This window comes from Ichthyophthirius multifiliis (genome assembly GCF_000220395.1).
Source record: "Ichthyophthirius multifiliis unplaced genomic scaffold scaff_1120509251368, whole genome shotgun sequence".
Taxonomy (NCBI): domain Eukaryota; phylum Ciliophora; class Oligohymenophorea; order Hymenostomatida; genus Ichthyophthirius; species Ichthyophthirius multifiliis.
Window position 1 is genome coordinate 62,046 of NW_004085941.1, and position 19,213 is coordinate 81,258.

At 14.8% G+C, this 19,213-nt stretch overlaps 2 protein-coding genes across 2 annotated transcripts, besides 20 other annotated features; both read right to left on the minus strand. All coding sequences in view use genetic code 6, as the record gives it.

Annotated features, from left to right (window-relative positions):
- The first annotated feature begins 752 nt into the window (after positions 1 to 752).
- Positions 753 to 798: a microsatellite.
- Positions 799 to 1,235: 437 nt separating this feature from the next.
- Positions 1,236 to 1,282: a microsatellite.
- A 1,895-nt stretch (positions 1,283 to 3,177) lies between these two features.
- Positions 3,178 to 3,220: a microsatellite.
- A 263-nt stretch (positions 3,221 to 3,483) lies between these two features.
- Positions 3,484 to 3,519: a microsatellite.
- A 108-nt stretch (positions 3,520 to 3,627) lies between these two features.
- On the minus strand, positions 3,628 to 3,819 carry IMG5_190310 (hypothetical protein; the record flags this gene model as incomplete). Its single annotated transcript, XM_004025139.1, has 1 exon — positions 3,628 to 3,819. One exon carries the CDS (start codon positions 3,817 to 3,819, stop codon positions 3,628 to 3,630), a length of 192 nt encoding a protein of 63 aa, XP_004025188.1.
- A 159-nt stretch (positions 3,820 to 3,978) lies between these two features.
- Positions 3,979 to 4,059: a microsatellite.
- Positions 4,060 to 4,494: 435 nt separating this feature from the next.
- Positions 4,495 to 4,715: a microsatellite.
- A 1,483-nt stretch (positions 4,716 to 6,198) lies between these two features.
- Positions 6,199 to 6,251: a microsatellite.
- Positions 6,252 to 6,801: 550 nt separating this feature from the next.
- Positions 6,802 to 6,859: a microsatellite.
- Positions 6,860 to 7,267: 408 nt separating this feature from the next.
- Positions 7,268 to 7,337: a microsatellite.
- A 2,267-nt stretch (positions 7,338 to 9,604) lies between these two features.
- Positions 9,605 to 9,670: a microsatellite.
- Positions 9,671 to 9,962: 292 nt separating this feature from the next.
- Positions 9,963 to 9,996: a microsatellite.
- Positions 9,997 to 13,446: 3,450 nt separating this feature from the next.
- Positions 13,447 to 13,506: a microsatellite.
- Positions 13,507 to 14,898: 1,392 nt separating this feature from the next.
- Positions 14,899 to 14,966: a microsatellite.
- Positions 14,942 to 14,981: a microsatellite.
- Positions 14,982 to 15,067: 86 nt separating this feature from the next.
- Positions 15,068 to 15,106: a microsatellite.
- An 87-nt stretch (positions 15,107 to 15,193) lies between these two features.
- Positions 15,194 to 15,246: a microsatellite.
- Positions 15,247 to 15,423: 177 nt separating this feature from the next.
- Positions 15,424 to 15,472: a microsatellite.
- A 445-nt stretch (positions 15,473 to 15,917) lies between these two features.
- Positions 15,918 to 15,977: a microsatellite.
- A 480-nt stretch (positions 15,978 to 16,457) lies between these two features.
- Positions 16,458 to 16,485: a microsatellite.
- A 1,610-nt stretch (positions 16,486 to 18,095) lies between these two features.
- Positions 18,096 to 18,145: a microsatellite.
- A 97-nt stretch (positions 18,146 to 18,242) lies between these two features.
- IMG5_190320 (hypothetical protein) lies at positions 18,243 to 18,647 on the minus strand (the record flags this gene model as incomplete). Its single annotated transcript, XM_004025140.1, has 3 exons — positions 18,562 to 18,647; positions 18,448 to 18,508; positions 18,243 to 18,381 (listed from the first exon to the last, which is right to left on the minus strand). Coding segments are annotated over exons 1-3 (233 nt in total), but the record flags the coding sequence as incomplete, so codon positions are not given.
- Between the last annotated feature and the right edge of the window lie 566 nt (positions 18,648 to 19,213).

The window sequence follows — 19,213 nt, forward strand, 5'->3', positions numbered from 1 at the left end:
ATGAAAAAAGCGTGTTTTAATAAATTTCTAATTAATAATAATAATAATAATAATAAGAAGAGAACAGATTGAAGTTAGAAAGTTAATAAAAAGTTGATTTGGGATAACAAATTTAATAAGTATTGGAAAAAACAAGATAAAATATGTAATATTATGAATCTAATAATTTTTATTATTAGAATAAAATCAATAATTTAGATGATAAATTAAATCGTTTATCTACTATCCCTGAAGAATATAAAACTTAAAATGAATAAGTAAATCTTTTTTTTTTATTAAAAAAAAATACATTTATATAAATTTATATTTTTCTTTAATTTCTTTTAGGTTGGATAAAAATTAAATACTTCCAATAATTTTAAAAATTAAAATAACAATCAAAATAACCATAAAATAAATAAAATTTACGAATATAAATAAAGTTTTAATACTGCTTTTTCAGCATAAAAAGAATCTTCTTTTATCGATAAATATGATTAATATTCAACTAATATGCCATTTACACCAAAATATTCTGCAATTTTTAATATCGAAGATTTAAATAATAATATTAGTACAATAACTGCAAACATAAATATTATATAAACTATTGATAAAATGCAAGTTTAGAATGGAAATTATTAAAAAGAAAATTAAGGGTAAAAAACATTCCTATACAACCAGTTAAGAGTTTTTAGTGAATTAAATAATAAAAATAAAATATGTAAAAAATTTAAAATTATAAATATTATAAAAATTTGTAATTTTATAATTTATATTTATATTTATATATAAAATTATATTATGATTTTATTAAAAAATAATTTAATAGTTTATTATTTAGTATTCATGCCATTATTATTGTATTATTTTTACTTTTTCAATTAATACTAATCTTTATTTTTTAATTATTTTTAGATTTTTTATATAAGTATCTTATATAAATTAATATTATTATTTTTTATATTTTATTTTTAATTATAATAAAATATTATCTAATATATCTTTGTTTCTATAAATATTATATTTTTTATATATTTCATTATGCATTCTAAAAATAAAATTAAAAATTATCTTTTTTTGTTTGAAAGAATATATAAATTAAAACAATAAATCCTATTATAATAATAAGAAAATTAATAAATAGCCTAATATACTTTATATAAAGTAAATATATAATGGAGATTGAAAATAGAAATTTATATGAACATCTTAAATTATTAAAATCATTTAAAATTAAGCCTAAAATGATAAGGTATTTAATAATTAAATTAGAAAATTATTTAAAGATTAAAATTGAAAAGATATACAACAATCTAAAATTAACATGGAATTAATTTTGCCGACTTAAGACGGTTAAAAAATCAATAATTAATAAAATAATTACTTATTGAATTTTCTTTTGTAAAAATAAATTATGCATTAGTTTCTGTTGCGTCTTAAATTTCTAAATTAGAAAATTTAGAAATTTTAACTTTATATTTAATGTATTTTTTTAAAGATAATAAATATTTACTTATTTAATAAAAAAAATAAAGAGATATGTAATTATAAGAAAAGGGACTTTCAGGCACAATAATAAAAATTTCTAGAAATAAATCTATTAAAAATCTAGAATTATAAATCAGGTATATATATAAAATTAAAATTGATATTTTAAATATCTTAAAAAGTCATAATTAAATTACGAATTCTTATGTAGTATGTTTTGAAAGAATCTTATAATTATAAAGTTTAATTATATTAAAATTAGATTTTTCGCATAATAATTTGACAAATGAAGGATATATAGCAATTACTAAGTCAGTTAAATAATTAAAGATATTACAAAATCTTGATTTAAACTTTAGTTATAACCCTTAATTATAATTTCGTTTCTAACGATAATCTAGATTTCGAAGATATGAGATTTTTATAATAATTTAATCTAAATTTACACTAAAAAATTAATAAATATTTTTAATTTATTGAGGAACAAAATTCAAAGAAATATAATTTTTAAAATTTCCTTTATAATTGGAATAGCTACATTTAAATTTAAAATTGTAAAATTATAATTAATATTAACTTTTATTTAAAAAATAATAATAATAAAGATTAGAACGACTAACAAAAGCTTAAATTTAAATAACATTTTAAACTATAATATAAAATTTAATGAACTTAAAATATCTTAAATTTTTAACAAAGTGAGAAAATAACTATTTTTAATAATATATGTATCTACTTTTTTACAACTAGTAATGATACTTATAATTATTAATTAGACTAAATATAATAAGAATAATTAAATAATCGATACTAGTAATAGAATGAATAATTTATTATTAAAAAAAAAATTTAAATTAAGTAATAATATATAATATCTTAAAATAAAGATTCAGTTCATAAATAAATATATATAAGCTATAAAATATTTTTTTTATATTAAAAAAATAGATTTAATTAGTAAGGTTTAGATTATTTTATTAATTAGCTTATGAATTTAAAATAATTAGAAAAATTCGGCTTGCTGAATTTGTAATTATATTATTATTTATATTATAAAAAAATTTGAAATAATTATTAATATTTGATTAGAAGCAATTAGAATATATATTTTGAATAGTTAAATTAGCTTTTTTTATTTTTAAAATAATAAGATAACTTAAAATAACTTAATTTAAAACTTAAGTAATAAAATATATAAAAAAGAAAGATATTATAATAAGTTATTTTATATTAGTTAAAATCAATTTAACATATAAAGCTTTTAATAATTGATAAATAATATATCAACTTTTTAAAATTTATAAAGTCTTACATTGAATATAAGTGATTCTAGAATTTTAAATTAAGAAAACATAAAATTATTTGCTGAAAAAATTTAAAATTTATAAAGCTTACATAAATTGAAGATTGATATAAGGTTTTTCAAATTAAATAAATATAAAATTTAACAAGTCAATGCTCTTTAAAAGGATAATAAATAGTTGAGTTTTCTCAGTATTTAAAAAATATGAAATTATTAAAACTTAAAATTAATTATTTGTAAAATTTATAAAATAAAAATGTAATAATAAATTTAATTAATATTTTTTATTTATTTATAAAAGAAATAATAAAATAAATATTATTTAAGCATAATAATTATGTATTAATGTTGGCAATATAGACTCTTTAACTTATATTGATATAATTATTACGTAATTAAATATATATTAAATAGATTAATTATTTTTAAATAGAAATTTATTATTAATTTAAAATAATTAATTGCCTTAAAATCTTTTACAAAATTAAGAAGAAGAAGAAGAAGATGAACTTGATAATGAAAATACAGAAGATTTTTTAATAGAAAACCCGAATAATTAAAACTAGAAATATTTTTATTTAAATAAATATTATAATCTCGTTTAAAAAAAATCAAAATAAAGAGAAATCATGATTATTAGAATATAATTGTTTAATAATTATTTTTCTTAATATTTTTCCTATAATCCTAAAAATATAATTATAGATTTTTATTATTGACTATTAATATTATTGATATTATATTATATATATAATAAAATTAGTTTTTATATGATTATTATAAAAAAAGTAAAAACAAACATATTTTACAGATTTAAAATAAAAAGTAAAATAAAAAACATAAATAAATAAATTTCAATAAAAGTTATCTGCAACTACAACTTCATCATCTTCATCATTAACAACAAGAAATTCTTAATTATTATTTTATACATTATTATAAACACAAGATTATACTTATTATTAATTATTTGATTTTTCTTGTTCTTAATTAAAAATATCATATTAATCTTCATCTTCTTCTTCTTCTTTTTGATTCTCTAACATTTAACAATATTAATTAAGTTAGGTATTAGTTGGGCCTTTTAAGCAAAAAGGTACACTTCTTACATAGGTTTCACCATTTTCATCATTTTAAGAATTACTATATCTAGGGGATTTAGAGCTACATTAAGAATTATATTTAAAAGAACTATTACTATTTAAATTATTATTAGCTATATTATTATTATTATTATTATTATTATTATTATTATTCTTATTATTATTATTATTATTATTACTATTTGTAATAATGTTATTGTTTTATGAAATTAAAATATTTTCTTTCATTATTGATTATTTATTATTAAATTCAATGTTTTCATTATTATTATCAAATAAGCTTCTAAAAGGTTTTTAATCTAACTGAATACTTGTTTTGCTTTCTTATCTTTCTTCTTTTGGCATAGGAGTATTTACTTAACTAACTTCTTCTTCATGAATGTTTTATTCTATAATTTCTGGTAAAGGATTATTATATATATCATTGTTAGTATTTTTTCTATCGCTTTATTCTAATGCAGAATTATTGTTATTTTAATTATTGTAAAGTTAATGATTTAAAGAACTCATTACTTTTTAAAAAGCTTCTTTATTATCACCAAAACTTACATATAATTTTTCTATAAATTAATCTATAGTATATACTTAATTATTTTTTTACGGAGATGTACAGAATTTTTATTATTTTTAAAATTATTAATATGTTTATTAATTTTATTATTATTAATTTTACTATTATTATTACTATTATTATTGTTAAATTTATTTTACATTCATTTATTGTTATTATTATTTAACATTTTATTGCTGCTATTATTGAATTTATTAAAATTATAATTATTATTATTGTTATTATTATATAATTATTATTATTATTATTATTATTATTATTATTATTAAGATTATGGTGTCATTTTTATTTTTTATTATTAATTGTTTGTTTCAATTTATTATAAATAATTATTTTACTAAGGACTTGGACTACTTAAATAATCGAAGTTAATTTAATATTAGTAATCAGGAGTTGATTATAAAGTATTTAATCCTTGTCCACTTGTAATATTAATAAGATTATCTTCGTTTTATTATTAAATTTTATTATTACTATAATTTTTTGAATCTTATTTTTTTACTAAGGTTGATTTAAAGCTTGAAATTTAGAAAGCTTAATTTATAGTTTGAATATAAAGGTTTTAGTTTTTATCTTAACTTTCAACTTTTAAGATATCTAAAAGCTAATTTGTCATATTTTAATAGAATTGAACAAATGTGTCCAATTTTTCTTTATAGTTAGTCATTATTTCTACAAAATGAACCATTTCTATTTGATTGATTATATTATCTTTATTCATATTTATATCAGCTTCTATATTTATACATTCTTTTATATATTCTTTACTTTACTTTTCCCATTTTTAGTATTATTAAAGTTATTACATCTTACTTTATTCAAGTTTTTATACTTATTAATCCTTTATCTTTGTTATTATATCTAAAAGGAAAACATATTACACTTCAATTTTTTCTTATTATTTTTTATAGAAATTATATATTTCTTGTTTTTTTATTATTAATGAGTGGTTTAATTCTTACCATTTTGGACCTTTTTTTTTATATATTTAATATATTAAAATAAATATAAATATTATTACCATTCTAATTTATTACATAGAGAAATTCTTCAATTTATTAAAGTTTTATAGCCTCATTTCCTTAAATATTTTAATATTAGAAATTTTAATTTTATTTTAAATTAATTTCTTATTTAATCATTTCATTTTGAATTTTTTATTGTTATTATTAATATTCATCGATTTCGATATTTTCTTAGATTTAAATAATTTTCTTTTATTAAGCTTATAAAACAGCACATTTAGAGCAGTAGAAATTTTAGCCATTTTCTTCTTTATATTTTGCCTATATGTTATTTTTTTAAAAATATAAATTATAAAAAAATCAAAAATATAATATTTTACTTTTTTATTTTAATGATTAATACAGACATATTATTATTGATTATTAGAATAAGCACTTATTTAAGACAAGTTTATCATATTTAAATTATTATTATTATCTTATAAAATTTATTCAACATCATTATTATTACTGTTTGTCAAGCATTATGATTAAATAAACATATTAGGATTTTAATTAAAATTAAAGTTTTAGATTGATTATTCATTATTTTAAGAAAATAGAATTTATGATAAATTACTTTCATTTTACACAGTTAGATTTTTACAACTAAGCTTGTTTTTTGTTGAAGGAATTTTGTTTTAGCTTTATTCAAAGTTCTAATTATAGAGATAACTGCTATTTTAAATATTACTAATATTCTTATTTTCAGATAAAATAGGTTTTTCAACATAATTATAAGAATTAATTATTATTATTATTATTATTATTATTATTATTATTATTATTATTATTATTATAAATGGTTTTCTTACACTTAGATTTAGTTGAAATATTATTATTATTTTATTAATTATTATTAAATTAGACTTTATTATAAATTTTTTTAATTTAGGCTTTTTTAATATTCTATCTTTTATTTTTAAGGAAATAAGTTTTCATTTTAAACTAAAGATTGTTTTTTTTAATAGTCTATATTTTTAGCTATTCCACTCATTAAAAGTCTATTATTTGTTTATGATTAGTTACTCTTATGAGAAGTTGGTGTTAGTTAAGGTTAATTCATATTAGCTAAGCTGTTTGGAGATTTTTATTTAGCATTTAAAAATGATTTTTTTTCAGATAATAGTTTTTCATTTTTTTATACGTGATCTTGTTGTCTTATGCTATTTGTAGCATTTAGAATTTAGATAATCTAGCTTGTTTTTGAGTTTGTTTAATCTCTTTATATATTTATAGGACTTTAAGTTTTTAAGTTTTTATGTTATTATTATTAAGCTATTAAGTGGTTGTTCTGTTGTTTCATTTAGTATTATTATTATTCAAATTTGTTTAAGCTTTATTTCATTTTTTTTTTTTTTTTATATTTTTAAATTTATATATTTTTTTATTTGTTTATTTATTTATTGTTTGAAATTAATTTTTTTTTTTTTCTTTATAATCATAAAAAATTATTTATTTGTGTTTTTTTTTTTTAATTTTAATTTTTTTTTCTTTTTTTTATGCTTCCGTTAAAATTTAAATTTTGTATTTTAAATTAAATTCAAAAAATAACCATGAAATTTTTTTTATTAAATGCATAGGCTGTTTTTATTAATAAAAATTGTAATATTTAGCTAAACTAACTCCTAGTAATAGAAATTAATTTTTAATAACTAATGAAATTAGTATACTAATACAATATTAAAATTTAATATTTAAACATAAAATTAAAAAATAATAAAGGAATTAACAAAATATAAAATTAATAATTAGCGCTTTATTTATCATTAAAAAAAATAAAATAATAGATATAAGAAAAGTAAATTAATATAACTTTTTTTTAATTATTAATACAATATTTTTTATATTTTTTAATTTACAGTTTTTTTTTTTATTATTAATTTTAGTCTATTCATTTTTAATTATGTATTTCTTTTACCCATTTTATTATTTATTATTAATAATCATCTATTCTTTTTTTTATTTTACCAGTTAAATTTAGTTTTAGTTGCTATTACCTTTTATTTATTACAATAAAAATGTTATTGTTTTCAAAAGAAATTAAAAATATTTTACTTAAAATATTATTTTTTAACATATTATTCATAATTAAAAATGCTTTAATCTTCATGAACTTCTTTGTAACTTTCAATATTTTATATTCTTATTAGTTTAAAATTAAAAATGAAAGCATTTTAAAATTAATAATATTACCTGTCATTTAAATTAAATTCTGATAAATTAACACCGATATTATTTTTATTATTTTGTTCTTTAAAGTTAGAAGAAAAACTAATATTGATAATATATTTATTTAATTTTTTTAATTACATATTTTCTTAATTATTTTATTTTAAGTGTTTTTTCTTTACAATAAACTAGAATATTTATTATTATCTTTTTATACTTTTGTCAGCTGTTTTTACTGTTTAGGCACTATAATTAATAATTTTTAATGGAGTTTTGTTTTCAATATCTTTAGTATTATTTTAACTGTTAAAATATTTTTATTAGAAAAGCTTTTTGATTATATTTTTGTTTTAATTGCTTTATTAATTAGATAATTTTTATTAATTATTTTTTTTACTTTCAAACTAACCAAAATAATATTTGTTTTTGATTTATTGAAAATTAGAAACACAAAAAGACTTTAATTACTTTTTTTATAAACTGTTACTTTAAAAATTATTCTAAATTTAATTGTCTGAATTATAAGTTAAGTTTTTATTTTACATTTTTTCATTTTCATATTAACTTTTTTCATTAACACAACTTGAAACATTTAATAAAATCTTATTTATATATTAATCTTTTGGTTAATTAAAATTACCGCAGCTTAAAAAAAAAATTTTTACTAGTTTCTTTATTATTTATAAAAAGTTTATTGCTTTTAAAATTTTGTCATAGTATTATTATTATTCGTTTCATTTGTTTGATTATTATTATTATTATTATTTTATTTTTATTTAAAACAATTAACTTTTATTCTTTATTCTATTTCTTCTTTTTTAAGCTAAAATAATTTTTATTTAAAAAATTAAACATTTTCTTATTTCAATTTTCCTTATGAGCTTTAATATCTCATATTATATTTATCATTTTATATTTTCTTACAAACTGTTTGATAATATTAGTTGTATTTTTTAACAAAAATTTATTCGTCTTATATCAATTTCTTTTTTTTCTATATCTAATAACCATTATTTATTTGTATTATATCATCTCCAAATTAAAAATTTTATTAATTTAATAAATATTCTTCTCTTTTTTATAATTCTTCGTTTCCTTTCATTATCAAAAAATATTTTGGGATTTTTAATTTATCAGGCTTTGGGGTTTTTGGTTCTTTTTTTTGGTAAATATGTATAAATATTAACTTAAAAAAACATTTGTATATTTTTTATAATATTTTGTATTTAAAATATACATGATTTAAATATTTCACAATTCCTATCCTGTATTTCTTTCTAATTAACAGTCATTATTATTTTATTATAATGTTTTGCAAACTGATATGGTTAATTTGGAAATTTTTTATTTTTATTTTCTTTTGATTAATAGTTATTATCTGAATCTTTTAAATATATATTATCCTCTAATTATTCATTATTAGGTATTACTATTTTTTATAAAAGCATTCAAATATATTTGTATAGATAAAGAATGCTAAATATATTTAATTTAAATTAAATTAATATATTAATTAAAAATATATAAAAATTTATTAATAAATAAAAAAAAAATTGTCCTAATAATAAATTAAAAACTGAATTTATTTTTATATATAAAATATTTATATTTAATTTAAATTCTATAAAATAAATTTTAAGTATATTTATAATAAACACAATATAAAATAAATTTTCTATATATATTTAGTTTTTCATTTAAACTTAGTAAATAAATTTTTTTAATATTATTATTTATTTTCGTTATTAACCATAATTGTATTTGGTGATTATTTTAATTACTAAAGAATATTAGGACTTATATTACTTAAAATATGGTTTTATTTTTAATTTGAATAAATCTTATTATTAATATCAGCTTATTTAGTTAAAGGTGTAGTGATACACTAATTACTTTTACTAGAAATATGATTATTATAACTAGAGTCAATCATATTAGAATTTATTCCTTATTAATTATTTGCGTATTTCATAACTAATATATAAAAATAAAAATGATGAAATAAAAATAAAAATAAAAATAAAAATTATAATAATAAGAAAAATAATACATTTGCTTTTAATAAAATTAGAAGCCTCATTTTCTTGATAAGACTCAATTATAGAATCAAGCTATTTACTTGACTTTTTTTAATTAGCTTCATCAAAGTTGATCATTTTTTTAGATTAAAATTTAATAAATGTATTTTTAAGAATCGGAGATTCATTATAGGCATAAAGCATTTATGTTTAAGGTGTCATATGGTTCGGAATTTAGATGGATTTTCTAACATCATTAGGAATCATAGATTTTAAAGGAGAAGTAAAAATTGGAGTAATTAAGGCTGGGTTTTTAACAATATTATTATTTTAATTATTTTTTTCATTATTATTTGAAGATTATTAAATAAATGTATTATCTGTTTATGGCGAATTCATATTCTTCGCAGTTTATAAAATAAACAGTTTTACTGTTTAAATAAAGCAATTATTATAAAAGCAACTATATCACCTGCTTTATTTTCTCCCAAAGGTAAGTCATAGATTAATTCTCTTATCATATTACTATTATGTGAATTTATATTCTTTAATTTTTTAATTTTTTATGTATTTTAAAAATATCAAATAAATAAAATTACCTCATATACAGAAATTATTTGTTTAAATAAAATGTTTATTTTATATAGTCTACAAAAACTATAAATAGAGCATAAAATCAATTAATCTATATGCCTATTTATTAATAATTCCGATTAGTTTCCTAATATATGTTTCATTGTGATCCATACTGCTTCGCTTATTTTTTCATTAAGTTATAGTTAGCTGCATAATTAATTAATAATATAAGCACATTAATGTAAAATTCTTCTGAAAAATTTCTTTTTGTAAAATAAAAAATTAATATGTTTAATTTAAAATTAAAGTTACTTCTATTGGATGACCTTCTTATTTATCATTTAAAATCTCTTTTGAGAATTCAGTATTATTTATGTAAGATTTTACGAATTGTATTAATTAAGAATTTTATCTCCAAACATAATAAGAAACTACTTTAACTTCTAAATCTAATATATGGGCTTTTAAAAGTAAAGGCATTGAGTTATCTATTCTCATATAAAAGTCCATTATTTTCCATAATTCAAACATTTATATTTGTATTATACTTACTATTTTTTCGAAAAACATTCCTTTTATATTTAAAATAAAGTATAAAGATTCACAAGCACATACTAAAATGCCTTTTTAAATATTAATATTTATTTATTTTTCTTCTTATTAATATTCATTTAATATTCTATTTTTAAATTAATATATATTAAATTTATTTATTTAAAAATACCTATAAAATAATTATGATATTTATAACTTTCTTTATTCTTAAAGTTTTAAATCCATATTTTATTACACATTAGTTTTTTCAGCATCTAAAATTTTTTAAATATATTCTGGTAACCAAAAGTTTAAATTTTCTATTTTAGAATTTAGTTCATTTTATAAATTTTACTATTTATATTAGATAAAATGAATATATATTATCATTTTTTTTAATTAAATATATAAATTAATATATTTACATTATTTTTATTTAAATTTAACCAATTATACATATCAATAGCATTGTAACTGGAGTAGCATTTGGTTTCTATAATTATTTTATTACATATGGTGATGTAATATTACTATTATTATTTTATTTAGAGAATTTTAAATCAGAAATAGAATTATTCACACTAATATTATTATTATTATTTTGGCTATTTCCTAATGAATTATTTACATTACATATTTCATAATTTAAGAGTCTTTGTGAAGATAATTTAGTATTTTTAAGATTAAGTTTATTCTCATTAGGATTAATATTTTCATTCTAATAGATTTTATTAAATTTATCAATAGGAAATTGTGCTATTCGTTTATTATAATTTCCTTGTCTACTAAAAGGAGTAAAATTATTAGGATTACAAGTTTATTTTTTATTATTAATAAAAAACTATTCATCGAAATCTTACATATAATTTAATTCATAGTAAGAAGATAATATTTAAATATTTTATTCGATTACTTTAGTAGAAAATATTCCGTCTGTTTCTCCAAAAATAAGAATTTATTGATCATAAATCTATATAAAAGGATATAAAATATTAAAATAATAATTTATTTACTTTTCTTATATTATTTTTAAAATTTTAATTTATATTTCTATATGTCTCCTTATCGAAAACTTAAAAATGTTAAAGTAACATTTCTTAGTATTTTTATTTATTTTCATCTAATAAATTACTGTTATGTTTTTCTATTGTACTTAATAAATATTCAAAAACACTTATAAGTAGAAAAGTAGTTTCAATTATATATAATAACTATTATACGTTTTAATCTTTTTAATATATGTTAATATATAATTTAATTTTATATATTTTACTTTTAACTGTTATAAATAAAAGCCAGACTAAATTTTATATTTATTTATTATATGCTTTTTGAGTGAAATTTTATTCTTTAAAATTAAGAAAAATAAAAGTTTTCTAAAATTTGTTAAAAATTGTTAACATAAAAGAAAATTAATCAGTTAAATTTTTTAATTCTTCTCTTACTTCTTGACTTATTGAACTAAACTTTATTAACTCTTTTAGAATTAAAATTATTTCATCTAATTTATCAGGTTTATCTTTTATAATTGTATTCAAAGGTTATTTTAATTAATATTTATTTTCTTTTATGGAAACATATATCATAGATTTTAAAATTGTGTCTAATCTTTCTTATGTTATCTATTTTTTTTATATAAAATTATTGCAAAGTATAAACTTTTTTTACTGTATATTTTGACTTGCTTTGATATTCCTAAAATAAAATTAATGAATTTTCCAAAATACTTTATGGTAAAGATAAGCATCTGTTAATTTTTTATAATTCTTATTATGCTTGTTCATTCATTTTATTATTATTGTTTTTTTTATATATATATATTTTATTTATAATGAAAATTATTTAATATTGCTTAATATTTTTATTTTTATTTTTTAATAATTAAAATTGAAATTATATTCAAAATTTAAATTTTAATTTTTAAATATAAAATCAATAAGCAAAAATAATATTTTATTTTATTATATAATAATTAAATAAAGAAAATTTGATTTTTTTTGCATTTCTTAAATGCTATATTTGAAAATAAAAACTGCAAAAACACTTTATTTATTTTAATTATTAATACTACATAAAAATTTTGAAATATTTTGTTTAAAATACGGTTATTTTTTTATTTTTTTTCATAAAAAAAATATTTTAATTATATATTTGAAACAAAATGAAAATAAATAAATTTAAATTATAGAAGAAAATTTTAAATTAAATAAAATCAAAAATACTTTATAAAAAAATATATGAAATGTAATAATAATAAAATATAAAAAATTATATATAAATAAATAAACTAAAAAGTAAAAACATGAAATAAAATTAAAAATAATATTAATTAAAATATATATAACTATTTGTATTTATAAATATTATTTAAATATATATTAAATAATTTTTTTGTTATTTTCTTAAAATCATTCTTTATTAGCAATTTTATTATTCATAATTTGCCTACTTTTTTCGATCTCATTATTTAATTACTTTTTTATATTTTCTAATTGTAAAATTTATTTAACACTTTGTTAATTATCCAAATTATTAAAATCAATATTTTTAAGAAATTCTAAGTTAAAACTATTTTTAATATTTTATTCATTTAATTCATATTCCTTATTACTATTAATTTCAACTTTTTAATTTAATAATTATTTGTTGGCGGCTTACTATTATTAATTTTATTTAAATAGTTATTATTGTATCAATTATTATGACTACTATTATTATTATTATTATTATTATTATTATTATTATTATTAATTATGGTATTTACTATTATTTTTTTTCATCTTATTATTATTTTTATTTTAATTTTTCTTGAATTTACATATCTTCGCTATTAAAACTTTCCTCTTCTTCATTATCAATACTATAATTTTAACTTCCATCTTCATCTTTAACTGCATCAATCATTTATTTATAACTATTATAATTTTACTTACCACTTGTAATTTTTAAAATCCATCTTTTTAAAACTTAAACATTAACATTATTTTCGTGTGCTACAATTATAATATCTCTTCTTCTAAGGGCCTCTTGTATAATTTTTTCTTTGGCTTATTTATCAAAAGTTCTATATTTTTTTCTTTATAAAATTGTCTAAGGGCTTAATTAATAATTTAATTATTTTGCCCAATATCTTATTAAAGAATTTTATACTCCATATTATTCTGAAATTTTTTAAACACTTTTGCATTTTGTTACCTCATTTAATATATTTAACTTTTCTTCTTCTGAATATTTTCCTTTATATCTTTATTTATTTTTTAATTGTCCATTTCCTTTTGGACGACCTCTTGGTCTTTTTAAAAAAGAAGAATTTAATATTGAATTATTATTCTCGATTAATGCAAACGAATCAGGTTAAAACTATTATTAATTAATATTAAAATTTAAACTTTTTGCAAAATCATCATGTATTTGTAAAATTTACTTTTCGACATTTGTTAAACTATTTTAAAATTCTTACAGTTGCTATGTATTCATAAAATCGTCTTAATTATTATTACCTCCTCCTATTAACTCTAATTACTTTTCATCATTTAATTTGTACACATTCATTATTTCTCTGACAAATTTTTCAATTTCAAAAGTTTCCATTTCTTCCAAATATTTTACATCTTCAATTAATTATTAAAGTTTTAATATATGAGGAGATTTCTCCATTATCATATTATACATACTTTAAAAATGTGTAACTATAAAAATACGTACTTACTCTATAATTTATACTGCCTTTATTAAACATGAGTTTTCTTTTGTTTCTTTTAATACTTTTTTTGTATTTAACTTAAAATCAATCAAATTTACTACTTCATCCTGATGATCTATATGAGGCATATCATCATAACAAGAATCACATATTTCACGTGTTAAAGAACAACCTGCGTGTAAACAAATTTTTGTGGCAGGATTATTTAAGTGATTTTTACATTTTAAATATGTAGAATTTTTTTTATATAGTTATTTTTTTATATATTCTTCTTTTTTTTAAGACTCTGTATTTTCTAATATCATTTTTATTTTATTTTTTATTATATAATTTATTGATATTATCTTTTTTTTTAAAAAAAATAAATAATTTTTTTCTTTGCAATAATGAAAAGATAGTAAAATAAATAAATATTTATATAAAATTTAGATAATTAATTTTATATATTTATAATATTTATATTTATACATATTTATTAATTTTAATATTTTATTTATATTTATTTTTATTTAATGATTATTTTTATTATTTCTTAAATATATATAATAATAATTAATTTTATTTATATCTATTTTAATTAAAAACTAAATATCTATAAGCATATAATTAAATTATTAAAAATAAAATAAATTAAAAATAAAATATAATTAAATTATTTATGTATTTATTAAATTAATCAACAATTGATAATAATTAAATAAAAAATATTAAATAGTTTTTATTTATTAAGTTCTTTTTTATTTTATAATTAACTAAATATTTAATATTTAATAGATTTTATTATTAATAAATATTGAAAAATATTTACTTATTAAAAACATAATTAATTTAAAAATAAAATGAAATAAAAATAAAAATATAAATTTTACAAAAAACAAAAATAATATATATACATTCATTTTGTTTAATTCTTTAAATATATCTAAAAAATTTAAAATAATAAAGCTTACTAATATTAATTAAGTAGGCATATAAAATATATATCTTTATAATATATAATATAGATTTTTATATATAATTATCTAAATTTAGATACTTTTATTATTATTTAGATATTAAAAATAATATAATATACATTTTATAGTCTATTAATTTTAAGATTAGTTTTATTTAAATTAAATATGTTTCAATCCTATAATTTTAAGTAATATAAATTTAGATTATAATATTTTTAAATGAATAATTTTTAAATATGAATATTCAAAATAGTAATTATTCTATTATGATAATATTTTCGAATAAAAAGATTATATTAATTTGAAATTTATATAAAATATGGATATTATTTTTATAATAATATTTGATTATTTTGTATTAATTTTTTTTTTTTTAATTATTTTGCAAAATTTATTCATAAATAAAATGTTTTATGTTTTATTTTTAACTTTTATTTTATTTTCTAATTTAAATATATTTATCATATAATATAATAGTCTTATATATTCATATATTGAATATTCCAATATAAAAATATTTATTTTATAATAAATTTTATATTATTAAATATATTTTTCATTATAAAATTAATAATATTTATATCATATAAATTTTACAATATTAAAATCTTTTAAATTATTAATTTAAGGATAAGAATATATAAATCAAAAAAAATGTAATTTCCTAAATAAATTTAATATATTTTTTTTTAATTCCATCAAAATCATTTTTAATAATTTAAATTTTGTCTATAAGACTTTAAAAGATTTTAAAAATCTTCTTTTGAAACATATTAAGAATTTTATTTATCATTTTAAATTTCTAAATAATTGCTCTTACTTTATTGTCGTTTTAATGGTAATTAATTTTTTTTAACAGTTTTATTCGTATTTATATTTAAATCAGGAAGTTTTTGTACTGCTTTTTTTTAATTATCGCTTTAAATTAATTTATTTTTTTATAGTTAAATAAATTCATCGTTTTTAAATTAACAATTATTGCTTCCAGGGTTATTTTCAACAATATGTAAGTAATTTTATGATTATTAATAGCTTTAAATCTATTTGAAAAAAAAAAAAAAAAAAAAAAAAAAAATTGACAACAAAAAGATTTTAAATTATAAAAATATTTGAAATTTGAATATATTATAGTATTTAATTGTTTATTATAATAAACTTGTATTTTATTTTTATACTAATCCTATTTTTTCTATTAATTTCAATTTCTTTTTATTCTAAAAAATTAGTTTAAATTTTTATCAGAAAAAGCATTATATTATTCTAATTTAATATTTTTTTTTGTACAATCAAGTACAAAGTCTTTAACTTTTTTTAAATTATTAACTTTAGTATAGTTTAAAGAAAAATTTCTTAATAAATATTTATTTCGCTGTTATAAATATTTTTGATGTTTCAGATTAATTAAATCTATATTATTACTCATTAAATTAAAAAAATTATTTTTTAATAAATAAATAAAATATAAATAAAGTTAATACAAAAATAAAATGTATCATAAATTTTAATAATTTTTAATAATTTCAGAATTATTTTTATATAAAATATGTATATATTTAATTATTATTTTAATTATTTTTTACAAAAAATATTTACAAATATTTATTTTGAAAAATAACAAAATTTATTAATCATTTTTTTTTTTTTTTTCTATTGTTTTAAGTAAATAAAGTAAAATTTAAATCAGTTTTCTTATTTTAGATAGGGAAAATTTTAAACTAAATCAAAATATTTTTTTTTCTTTCTTATAATTATTCCCATTCGTTTTCTTATATTAGAAGTACTTTTTTTTTAGGTTCATCTAATTTTGGAGGATTTTTCAAGTAATTTGCTCCATAATTTGATAACATATCTACAATAAAATTATTTTTTTTAACTTTTAAATTAGAATTGTCTTCTTTATTCTAAATAGAAACACTTGATTAATCATTTTTTTAAGGTTCTTTGGAACGTTTTGTATACTACCTCTTTTATTTAAATTAGCTACTTGTAGATATTTTATCGATTGATGAATAATCCTTAAAATAAGGCTTTGGCTTTCTTTATGCCCTTTATGGCTTTTGTTATTCACTTGATTAATCCATTACGTTAAAAATAGTATTTATTATGATATTTTTTTTATAATTTATATAAAATATATAATATATCTAAATTTTATTAAATTAAATATAAATTTAAATTTATAAAAATAAAAAACAAAAATTTATATATTTTTATGTTATTTTATATTATTAAATATTTTTTTATGTTCATATTTTATTTAAAAATTAATAATCATCTGATAAATCATAAGTTTGTAATCTTAATAATTTTTATATTTTTTTATTGACGGGTATTTTTGATTTTTATTAATTAGGTATAATTTATATTTAATTTTCATATTTATTTTTTATTTTTTCCTATTTATTTTATACGACTTAAGAAGTTGTGTCTAAAAATGTTGAAGCAGATAATTCTTTTTTATTTTCTTTTTTAGTTGATATGTTTTTAGTACTGCTACTAATAGATTAATATTCTTATAAAAAGAATTTTCTTTTAATTATTAAAAAAATAAATATTCATTTTTTATATAAATTTATAATTATAAATTTTTTAAATTAAATAACTGTTTTTAAATTGCAAAAGAAACAGTTTAACTATTTTCTACGTTTCTAAATTCTTTAGGTCTTTAAAGTCTAAACATTTACTATTATTAATCTTTTATTTCATTATCTAAAATTTCTATTTCATTATTAATCCCCTTTATATTAAATATATAGTTTTATAAACATTTATTTTATTTTATTTTACTTTTTTTGAAAAATCTTTAAGGTATTAAATATCAATATTTTTTAATCATAATTTTAGTTTATAATTTTAAGCTCTGAATTAGCATCTTTAATTTTTTTAACAATAGATTGTTATTTTTTTTATTCTTTTTATTTTAACTCTTCATCAGTAACAAGGTTTTTAGCTATAATTTCGCTTTGTATTTCTAATAGAATTATACAAAAACATATAAATTTAATATTTTTAATAATTTTTTTAAATATATTATTACCTTTTCTATTTTTAGAAAGTTCGCTTATAAATTATTTTGACTTAATATAATATTCATAATTCTATTAAAATAAATATTTTTTATTTTTTTTAAAAAAAATAATTAATTGTATACTTCTATTTCTTAATTAACGAGATTATTTGTCATAATTCTATTTGAAGGTTAAATTTTTTTTGTTTAGATTTAAATTAGCTTTTTTTATTTCTTGAAAATTTAAGTAATTTTTTTGCATTTTAGAATTCGTCTTTATCAAACTTTTCATCTTTTGCAACATTAATAATTCCATATTAAACACTTTTTATTAAATAAATATTTCTAATTAAATTATTCATATATATGAAATATTACTATTCATATTATAATGTTTAATTTTTCTTTTCACATTTAACTAATTATTTATTTATTTTTCTTTAAAAAAATTAGTCAAGATTTTATTCGCTATTTTTATTATTTTAAATAATTTATTTTTCTTGCTTTTCTTTAGTTTATTCTATGTCAATTTATGTTTTTATATTACTATATTAAATCATTCCATTTTCTATAAAATCTGAAGAAAAAAAAAATCAATTTAATATAAATTATATTTTTAATTAATACATTTATCAGTTGTCAATACTTTTGATTTAAAAATATTAGTTAAAATAGCATTATTTAACATTTACTTTTTTTATTAATTTAAATTTAAAAAATTAAGCGATTTATCATTTTAATTTGTATTATTAGAACTTCCCATTATTGGTGTGAGAATGTTTTAATTATAAAAATT